Source organism: Barbus barbus, assembly GCF_936440315.1.
Source record: "Barbus barbus genome assembly, chromosome: 4".
Lineage (NCBI taxonomy): Eukaryota > Metazoa > Chordata > Actinopteri > Cypriniformes > Cyprinidae > Barbus > Barbus barbus.
This window is the reverse complement of record NC_136732.1, coordinates 26373747-26384811: the sequence shown is the minus strand read 5'-3', so window position 1 is coordinate 26384811 and position 11065 is coordinate 26373747. Positions and strand designations below refer to the sequence as shown.

Sequence of the window (11065 nt, the reverse complement as noted above, 5' to 3'; positions counted from 1 at the left end):
ACAGTTCCTTTCAGAGAACCGAGTCAGTTGTTCTTTACGTAATGACGCAGTTAATTAATTCATGGATTGGCGTAGTGATCCAAAACGTTCTAATAAAATCATATTTAGAACATACTGCAGTTCGTTAGGTTATTACAATTTCACGGTCCTAATTTAGTTTGTTGCAGCAGCCATGACTTAGCTTATAAAAAAAAATCTAGAATCTATATTATTCTTTGTTGATAGGTACAATCTAAATTATTTACATAAAATACTTTACGTGCGTCACAAAACTGAAAACCTTTTGCTTGTTTAAACATTGTATGCGTTAATAAAATGGCCAGTTCCACAAAATAGGCAAAAATTAATTGGTTCATTTGGTTCTCTCCACTCATTGTGAATGGGACATGGATGAAGGAAAATGATCAAATCAAGAACAAAGCATTTCCTTTTGCGAACTGGTAATATATGTGTGTGTGTGTGTGTGTAAACATTAGTCCCAAACTCACACAATTGGTTCAGCTGGTTGTGAAAAGGTATTAACAGACCTCACGACCGAGATGCTCTACCAAACAGGAGCATTCACACTTTTCAGGTAAATTGACAAGCACTCTTACTTGCGGTCAACTGAATATTAAGCTGTGAGAAGAAAAGCATCACTTTTATACAAGCACACAAAAAAAAAAAACATTCCCCAAAAGATGCCAATCAGGTGCTATGAATCCTAGGATCTCATACAGAAGCACTCAGAGTCTTGTTCTCTTGGTGACTTTATTATGTTTTTTTAGCGTTATAAAAAAAGGGCAATAGCATGACAGGCCAGACAGAGGCGCTTAGCAACGGTATGTACAAAGAGGAAGGAGGAGGAAGGGTAGGAATGCACGGGCCAGGGAATGACAACAGCTCACGACCCCGTCCTGATGACAGCATCTTATCAGAATTTTTCTGCCCAACATAAAAAGTCCAAGTATGCTGTCCACATGAGAGATAGGCCTGGAGCAAGGCCAGGGGCTTCCTTAGGGGACCGGAGTTGGGGCTAAAACCGTTCGATTGGTGATGCAGGGAATCTTGTCAACAGTTCAACACAATGGCCCCTGGATTGGCAAGGGAACTGAATCATTCTCATATCAGCTTTGCTTTATGAGAGATACATGTATATACATTTCAAATAGTTATAATGCAAGTGAGTTTTTTTATTTCTTTGAAGATTCCCTGATGGCCCATTAGGCACAGCCAAGATACAAAGAAATGGATTACCAGCAAAAAAAAAGTGAAAAAAAGTGATCCCATAGTAGTAGAAGTAGTTTGTCCATTGAGGAATGTGGTAAAAAATGTCCAAGTGAAAGCCAGAGGGGACAAAAGCAGGAGTCAGTCCATTTTTGGGGTGTTAGACCTTTTTTTGACGATGTCTGCATCACATCCCCCTCCCTCAGAGTCCCCCATACTGGCCATGCTCTCAGCTGCAGGGTCCAATGCTCAACCTGAACAAAAGACAGAGCTGAGATCAGCTGAGATGAGTCATTTTTCAATGTAATGCCATGTCACTCTGAGAAGTACCAATATTATGCACAAAGCACAACATGCACTTGCCTATGTCAATTTCTTGGCTTTGTTGTAGAGCGAGTCCACTACTTTGCTCATGTTCTGAATCGTTTCAAGGGCGACTTCATATGTTTTGTCTACTGGAGGTTCGTCAAATACAATCAGGACACCTTCCCCTTGGTCAAGAATTCCTAAATGCATTGAGAAAGATACATTTTAACTCCATAAAAACATGTGGAGGGACCAAAAATATTTCGTTTTATAACAACACGTATGATTGACTAGGGCTGGGTAAAAATATAGACCTTAACATACAGCGCATCCAGTGAAGCCCAATTACTGAAATGAATGACACTCGAGCAAGTTCTTGTAATGAATTGTTTGATGAATTTCAGATGGTTTGAATCAGTCTGAAACACTGCTCTGTGCACTGTAAAGTCAAATTTACGGAGTACGTTATTTCTCTTAAATAGTACTAAAAGTTCATTGCACTTGGAAAAAAGTCATGTGAACTCAATAACTGATGATATTAAGCAGAAGGCAAACTGAACGAGTTGCAGCAGATTTTTACCTTTGCTTTGGACTGTATAAGAATTTGTTAAAATTAAATGTTACTAATAAGGTTTTGAGTTTAATATATTAATGTTTTTAATTCAGTAACGTTTCATCTATACCAGGTATTTAAGCAGAGTTTATAGTTTAATTTCATATTAAGAAATGAAAGCACTCATAAATATTAATTTTTTTATACTTAAATAGTTAGAGGAAATCATTGGGTTTTACAATGTATAAATTAACAGCATTGGCAGAGAGAATCTTTCATTTCTAACTAAATTATACCCAAATAAATGACAGAATCAAATGAAAATCAGAATCGAGTATGTAAATCTGCATTTACACCCAGTCCTGTGTGTGACAGCACACTTATCAAATAAAAGACAAGAATGATGGCATACCATGGAATTTCTGGTCTAAAATCATCTGTGACAGTTTCCTTTCAACATCCCCCTGAAGAGATAACGGAAGAGAAGGGTTGAGAATTGCTTAAAACATAACTGCCCACATTACTGACACACATAGCAGTAAAGGAACAGTGAGAATTTGCTTGCCATTTAAGAGTTTAAGGCAGAAGATAGATGTTTTAAATGCTAAATAGAGGGGACGAGTCCTTACCTTGGAGAGTTTTATTAACTCAGAAATGTGTTCAATCTGTTGGCACAGAAGAACAATTTTAGTACACAATGTAAGTGTTTTAAGCACACATCACCTCACACTGAGGTACACCATATCATTACCTGCGCTCTGGAGAAGGGCTCAATGACCCTTATGAGGTTTTGTTCCAGCAGATTGTCGTAGAGTTTGGCCAGGTGGGTGCTGATGATGGGATCCTCCCGCAGCTCAGCTTTGTACTCTGTTAAAGCCTGAATGCAGATCAGAGAAAAGGACATTAAATAGAAAAAAAACAACAAAAAAAAAACAGGTGGACTGAGAACGAGGTAACATTTGAAGTCAGAGCATCTGACCCACCTTCTCAAAGTCTGCAAGTGACCTGTTCTTGCTGGCTTGAGCCACACATTTAAGTGCATCTGTCTACAGAAAAAGAGACAGGACAAGTTAATCCACATAATCCTCCGCCAACAAACACCACAGAAAAACGTCACCTTGTCAAGCAGCACACAGGGTCAGGTGCTGTGACTGAGTGCATATTAGAGGGCACTACAGGCCAGGGTCATACAAAAGTGAAAATGGATGGATGCTATGAAATGCGTGCTGCAGTCTGGGATGGTATCTTAATTTCAGTCTAAGTACCAAGCGAGTGAGCAGGCTCTCTCAAAAAACATGTTCCAACCCAAGGTGTTATTTAATCAAATTTTTACACTACTGTTCAAAAGTTTTTTTTTTTTTTATACATATGTATTTTTGAAAGAGGTCTCTTATGCTTAAAAAAAAGCTGCATTTATTTGATAAAAACAAACAAAAAGTAAAACAATAATATTGTGAAATATTACTACAATTGAAGAATAACTGTTTTCCATTTGAATATATTGTAAAATGTAATTTATTCCTGTGTTGCACAGCTGCACCATGAGATTGAGCTCAGCTCAGACATCTACCTGTCTGCCAGCATATCTGAGGGCAAGCTTTCCACTGATCAGGGCCTGCACATCCTCTGGCCTGTTAAGACAAAGACATACCGGTTTAACGAGCTCAAAGTGTTTAATGAAAAAAAAAAAAAAAAAAAAAAAAAAAAAAAAGAAAAAAAAGAAAACGTGAGAGACACTAGAAAAACCCAGGACTCACGAGTTGAGCATGATCTTGCAGAGGAGCATGTACTTGAGTGCAGTGATGGCACGGGGACTGTCAATAGAGTCATAGCCTTCAAAAGCCTCATAAAAGTATGAATACGCTGTCTTCCAGTCTTTCTCCTCAGCAGCGTGAATAATGCCTGCAAGGGGGGGGAAAAAAACAAAAAAAAAGAGGATGTGATGCACTCAGTACAATAACTACATATAGGTATACCAGATATGAGCTCCAAAATTCCCACATTGACAAATAGGCCAAATCCTTATAGTACACATGATCTGTTTTTCCTCCATTTGCTCAGCTTAAGTAAAGCATATATCTATTAATTAAACATTTCTAGGAGGATACAGACCTGCCAACCTTTGAATTTTTTTTTTTGAGTACCACTTGTGTGATGGCAACTGGGGGGGGTATATATATATATATATATATATATATATATATATATATATATATATATATATATCCTCATATTTTGTGAGGAACTGCTGTGAGGCATGGACTCTTTTTGGTTTATTTTCTGCTGCTCTCTCTCTCTCCCTGTCAGTGTCCTCATCTGATGTCATGTTTTTTTTTTTTTTTAGCTGCAAGTCATGAACACACACACACACTTTTCTGTCACCGAGCACGTAACTTCACACTACTTTGCCAACTTAAATGCCTGGTGAATAGGCAAACTAGCTTGAAAACGATGTAGTGTTAGGATAACGTTATTCATGTTAAATATTTCCCAAAGGTCTGCACTCAGTCACATACGACAGCTGCACGATTCTGGATAAATTGAGAATCACGATTTTTTTTGTCTCAAACAGAGATCACGATTCTCCCACGAAACAAAATAATGTGTGACAAACTATTATTGCTGCAGTCTATTTAAAAGTGTTTCATTTGAACGAATTATTAAACATTTAAATTAATATGTATTTATAATATATTCAGTTCATATTAAAATTATGAAAAAGTGGTTTGAATGAATGTTTTAATGTCTCACTCAAATACTTCACTTGTTTCTTTACTGGATGAATCAGTGTTTTTGTGTCAGCAGCTGAACGCAGATGTGAATGTTCCGGAAATACTTTTTTTAAAGGTTTATTAGACACGGGCGAAGCTCTAGTGCAAATATATCAGTATTTATCCAAGTGCGAGCATTTTTTTGGACTAAAAGCCCTAATATTAGGACGCTGTTCAGTGAGTGCAGCTATATGAACACAAATAAACCGCAGCAGATCTGACTGAATATGAATGTGTGCTTTTATTTTGTTCACAGTTCGTCTAGAATATCAATGCGATCACGTCGACTCCAGAGGATTAAGTTAACTCAACTCAATATTTTAACTTTCCACATCCACCCCAACCCGTTTATCTTAGTTGTAAGTACCGTGTGTACTGTCCTCTCATAAGAAATCAGACGGCGGGAGTACGAGACCGAGCGGGATTTTGTTTTGCTGTCTATTTGCGGTCTCTTTTTAATGATAGGTCTACGCATTTGTCAATCATCCCACTTGCTAGATGGGGACTGAACCCCGTGCTCTGATTGGTCGAAGTGCTCTTTCTTTGCTGTCGCTTAATTGGTTTGTGCTGCACAAAGGTGTCACCAGGTTTTTGCGTAGTTTAAAGTGACAAATCGTACCTGCGTACTTTTGAGGTCAAAATGCGTGCCCGCAACGCAAAATGCGTACAGGTTGGCAGGTCTGAAGATGGCTCAGCACCGATAATGCAGGATGAAGTATGGCTGCCCACTGATGCAGAGCATGTGTTTTCAATTCTTTCCTGCGGGAGTTGAATTCATGCTTTCACAGTGAACTGTGTGATTGACAGTGCACCAGAGAGAGCATTGAGAGCGTCGAAAAGGTTGAAAAATGCTTGACTTTATGCAAATATCAAGCAAAATGTTAGGTGGCTGCAAAGCTGTGAAAAGCAGGTAGTGACATTTGTCAAGAGTGTTTAAAATATGCAGTTTGTGCTGGAGTTAGCGTGTACATCATTTTTTACATGTTGGACACTTTGCATTTGTTATACATGTTAACTATTATAGTTTGGATGTCAGTTTCACTTTCATTGTGAAACTGACACTGCAAAGTTGCAACTTTCCAACTGTAATTGAGTTATGAATTATCTGGCTGTGTGTTTAAAAAGACAGATTAAACAGACGCTCCTGACACACAGCAAAGTGGATGTGATGTAGCTTTCTGAGAAGCATCAGTTGCTGCCACTAGGGCTGCCATAATGACTATTTTTATTTTGATTAATCCATCGACTAATTTATCGATTAATCTAAACGATTAATTTCCCACAAAAAAACAAATACAATTTTACTTAAGAATATTTTATTTTTATTTATTTATTTAACCTTTATTTATCCAGGTAAACTGTTTGAGAACCACTTCTCATTTACAATTAAACCAAATGAAGTCCAAATTTCTATGAAATCCCTTTTTTAAAGCAAAAGTACAGTGCAACAAAGAGTGCAAGAAGCAAGTGTTCATCTTCACTGAAATCAAGGTTCAGTATTATAGTGTAAGAATGACAATTGCAGTTTTAGTCACTTCCGTGTTGGTTTCAGGAGAGGGAGTGGGAGGTTGCGCTTGATTTTAACAGTTTTGTTCAATAAAACCAATAAAACCATAAAGCATACAAACAAATATGTTCTGACTGGCTGTGATTGTATCATGTTGCACGGCAATTTTGCTTTCAGTGTGGAGGGACAAATTAGGTGTCATGCCTTGTTAGGGCTTTCTGTGGAAACGTACCTGACTGCATGTCTAGAGCAGCCTGCAGCTTTGGGGGGCAGTAGATGGCGTTTGCTGTGGTCCTGGCAGAGGTGAGAGCTGCTCTGGCCTTGGACAAGTTGCTCAGTGCATGATATGTCTTGCTTTCTAGCAGCTGGAGCTCCACCAGCAGAGCTTTATCATCCATCTTCTTCAGCTCTTGCAGGAGCTGAGAGCCTGATTGACAAGGAAGAAGAGGAGGACAGTGGTTACAGACCGCAAGTACATCGCTCAAGCTTAAGAACATGAATGTGTCAACAACAAGGGAAGGTCTTGTCAGGGACTCACCAAGCTGTAGAGCCTCTTGGTAACGTTTGGTGTCAAAGTATAAAGAGACCAGACGGGCCTAAAGGATTGAAGTAACAGTGATCAGAATTCTTTTTGTTTTTTTTTTCTCCGACATATTGAACTCAAATCCTTTTTGTTTTTAATAGCTCTGACAGCAAAACAATAAATAGAATCCACTGTTTGCAAGCACTATCCAAATAGCACTGATATTCGGTTTTAATTCTGATTCAAACCTGATTTGGACTGCGCCTTAGTCTGAACAGTCAGACTGGATTTCAACTCAATTCGTATGCAACATGTACACTACAGTTCAAAATTTCAGGGGCAGTAAGATTTGTGTTTTTTTTTGAAGAAATTAATACTTTTATTCAACAGGGATGCATTTAATCAGAAGTGACAGTAAGATTTATATGTAAAATTAATGCTGTTCTTCTAAACTATTCAAAGGATCGTGATTTAAACATTGATAACATGACATCATTTTATAATGATCCCTGAAGGATCACGTGACACCAAAGACTGGAGTAATGATGCTGAAAATTCAGCTTGGTCATCACAGGAATAAATTAAATATAAAAAATAAATATAAAACATTTAAACAGAAAACAGTTATTTTAAATTGCAATAATATTTCACAATATTACTGATTTTACGGTGTTTGATCAAATAAATACAGCCTTTATAGCATAAAAGACCTCTTTCAAAAACTTTTGAATGGTGGTGTACACAACATCACAAAAAATGCACAATATTGTCTGAATTTATGTTTGAATACACTCAATTCTCACGATCCTTCCTCATACAGTGAACTAGTGAGAGTCATGTCACAATCACATGACCAGTCAAATACTAGTCACTTTATCTTGGTACTAACATCAGTAATACATTGTCCAAACTGAACATAAAACAAAGAAGTTACAGAGTGCACCTTCTTTAAAAACTAGCTACATATAGCAACTTTAATGGTGATGTTTGCTGAAGCCTCTGATTTACAAAATTAGGTGTGCTCACCTCCAGGGCCTGTCGTAGAAAGGTCCTCTTCTCTGATTTGGCCCATTCAATGCACTCCAAACACAACTCCACCTCCTGACCAGTAGCTGCCTCCATGTCCAAGAACATATCGAGCAGAGAGCGCACCAACCGTGCTGCCTTTGCTTTGCTGATGGAGTTCAGGAATGGTCGGACATACTTCAGCAAACCTCCCAATTCTGCAAAATACCAATATATGCGCAATAGGTACTAACCTTGAAAAAAATTAAAGCTGACAGAGTAGTGGCCTTCAAAAACATCAGATCCATTAATATATGTGTATGCTGATTGGGGCATGATGACCCACTAGTTAAAGATGTTTACCAGCAGCTTGTCCAGTCTTGGCCAGCAGTCCGCCCAGCTCCAAGATACTCTGTTCTTTGACACGCACAGCCTCTTCGTCATCGTCTTGGATGTCTCGTTTGACTGTGAATGTATATAAAGTAGATCATTTTACAATTAAATTTGTGTAGGGCCAAACAGTATAACTATATTTAAAACAAACTCTATTAGCTTAGAATTTCTGATGACAATGCAGGCAAGTTCATCTTGGGCATCATGATCCTCAAGTAAATGATTGAAGTAAATGATTGCTAAACTGATGGGCTTCAAAAGCTGTTGATAACAGCAAGGAAACATGGACATCTTTATAAAAACAGAGTAGTTGAATTTTTGTCTAATTTATAAAAATATATATTTCCAAAAGCTGCTCCAAACTAAAATTAATTCAATCTTTAAAGCAAATAAAAAAGGAATGCCTTGAAAGTCTCTAAATTACTTGATGTACGTTTAATTTAATTTAGATTATAATTTGCTTTGCTTATTAATTTTTTCTTTTTGAAATATTTATTTTCTCTCTAAATATACACTACTTGGATTTATTGTAACAAAGATTGCCTATTCGTGACCCTGGAGCACAAAACCAGTCATAAGTAGCATAGGTATATTTAAGCAATAGCCAAAAATACTTTGTATGCTTCAGGATTATCGATTTTTCTTTTATACCAAAAATCATTAGGATATTAAGTAAAAATCGTGTTCCATGAACATATTTTGTAAATTTCCTACAGTAAATATATCAAAACTTCATTTTTGGTTGGTAATATGCATTGCTATGGACTTCATTTGGACAACTTTAAAGGCGATTTTCTGAATATTTAGTTTTTTTTGCACTCTCAGATTCCAGATTTTCAAATAGTTGCATTTCGGCCAAATATTGTCCTAACAAACCATAAATAAATGGAAAGCTTTTTTATTCAGCTTTCAATTTCAAAATGTGACACTTATGACTGGTTTTGTGGTCCAGGGTCACATTTGTTATATGAAGAGGTTTAAAAAAAAAAAAAAAAAAAAAAAAAAAAAAGTTAAAACCCTCGAAACATGATATTCTGCAGCAGATAAACAAAATATGGCGTGGTATGCTATCAAATTATCCGTGACAAACTAACACATATCAAACTTCATGCCAAACTAAACTTGCTGACACTGACATATTACGGCATAACTAAGCGATAAGAGAGAAAAAAGTATTTGACCACTGACTGTAAATATAAATAACCTGTCAGTCATGTTTTTATGACTCATATCTGCCACGATGTAGTTGAAATGACTTTCTTGACATTAATTGTCTTTCCAATATGATAATTCATACCTAAATGTTATTAGCAAACAGAATGTCACTTGCTAGCGAAGCTAATTCAGTTGTCATGCAAAGTTGTGGTAGTCCCTTAATTTAGAAATCGTCAGTCGTTTCTCTAATTGTACATAATTTACCATGCTTAGGAGGCCCATCACCTAAACACAAACATTTATTTATCCCTGTTTTTCCAAATACATTGAGATGATCACTACATGGGGATTCGCGTTCATTGAGAACTGAAGCTAGCTGATTGGCTAACTGTTTACACTGGTGGCAGTTCAGTGAAAACAGTCTTTTCTTCCACTACAGACTACAAGCAATAAAACTACTTTTGAGGACAAAGTCTGAAAGAGCGCAGCAGCTCGTTTATAAAGTTAACCTTTAGTAAAATCGCAGTGTATTTGTCCAGCTATAGTCTTTCTCACGCCTGTCACAGTGAGTCAGCAGCATGAAACCGGCTAACACATTTAGCTGCAAATCACACGAGGGACATGGCCCGTGTGTTAAAAGCACAGTTTCTTCTGCTAAAACAGCACAAGCGGTTCCAAAGCCAGCGGGACATTAGACGCTTACCTATGGCATGTAAAATGTCAATGGACGCATCCCGATCCGTACTGATCAGCGACTGTGCTCTCTGAAACTCTACCGCCGCAGCCGCCATCTTACCAATTCACCAATTGCCTGATTCACATAACAATCATCACCACACACGCTACCGGAAGCGCCGCCGAGGCACGCTGGGAGATTGAGTTCACAGAGGCAGCGGGCTGAAGGACTCACTCCAGGAGGCTGTGCTGGGTTTTTAGCTGATCAGAAATACAGTTTTTTTACAATCTCGACCCATTTTTTTAAATAGTAACTTCTTCGCATAGTGAGCACAATAGCAATCTACTGAATGAAGCCTAAGCTAAACTGTGGATCATTTTCAAATATTTTCAAATACATTTATTGAGGACATTTTTCAATTTCCAGTGGTGGCCAAAATTGTTAGAACACTTGGCATATTTAAGAGGCTTCAGTTGTTTTTGTTGAATTTACCATTACAATACCCATAAAACGAACGGGAACTGTAATATATTTGCTGAATGCACAAGATTGAGTGCAAATAAAATCAGCGATGAACATTTTAATATAATTAATATTTTTGTGGGAATTATTATGTTTTTAAATTAAATGTTACAAATTTCCAAAAAAGGGTTTAAATGAACATTGTATGTTTACTTAATGGTAATTCATGTTGTGATGTTCTTGACAGGCCTCACTTGCCTCAATTAAGGACAGTGTTCATGATCCAACAATAAGAAAGAGACCGGGCAAAAACGGCATCCATGGGAGAGCTCCAAGGCAAAAGTCATCGCTGACCAAAAAGAACACAAAGGCTCGTCTCACATTTGCCAAAAAATATCTTGATTATCCCCAAGCCTTTTGGGGAAATATTCTGCGGACTGATGAGGCAAAAGTTGAACTTTTTGGAAGGTGTGTGTCCCATTACATCTGGTGTAAAACCAACACAGGA

The 11065-nt window shown here is 37.4% G+C and overlaps 1 protein-coding gene across 1 annotated transcript; it reads right to left on the bottom strand.

The window, feature by feature from the left end:
- Nucleotides 1-622: 622 nt before the first annotated feature.
- Nucleotides 623-10254, bottom strand: LOC306862192 (26S proteasome non-ATPase regulatory subunit 11A). Its single transcript, XM_079404922.1, has 13 exons — nucleotides 10123-10254; nucleotides 8235-8336; nucleotides 7893-8089; nucleotides 6882-6939; nucleotides 6576-6770; nucleotides 3823-3967; nucleotides 3636-3696; nucleotides 3049-3111; nucleotides 2817-2942; nucleotides 2695-2730; nucleotides 2478-2529; nucleotides 1570-1712; nucleotides 623-1460 (listed from the first exon to the last, which is right to left on the bottom strand). The coding sequence occupies exons 1-12, from the start codon at nucleotides 10208-10210 to the stop codon at nucleotides 1570-1572; spliced, it is 1266 nt and encodes a 421-aa protein (XP_079261048.1). The 5' UTR covers nucleotides 10211-10254; the 3' UTR covers nucleotides 623-1460.
- Nucleotides 10255-11065: the final 811 nt, after the last annotated feature.

Excerpts from the sequence above, each read along its gene's own strand:
- LOC306862192 (XM_079404922.1), bottom strand. The coding sequence starts at position 10,210 with ATGGCGGCTGCGGCGGTAGAGTTTCAGAGAGCACAGTCGCTGATCAGT. Across the intron at positions 8,090-8,234 it reads CAAGACTGGACAAGCTGCTG|AATTGGGAGGTTTGCTGAAG; the intron begins GTAAACATCTTT and ends GGTATTTTGCAG. Across the intron at positions 2,731-2,816 it reads AGCCCTTCTCCAGAGCGCAG|ATTGAACACATTTCTGAGTT; the intron begins GTAATGATATGG and ends CTGTGCCAACAG.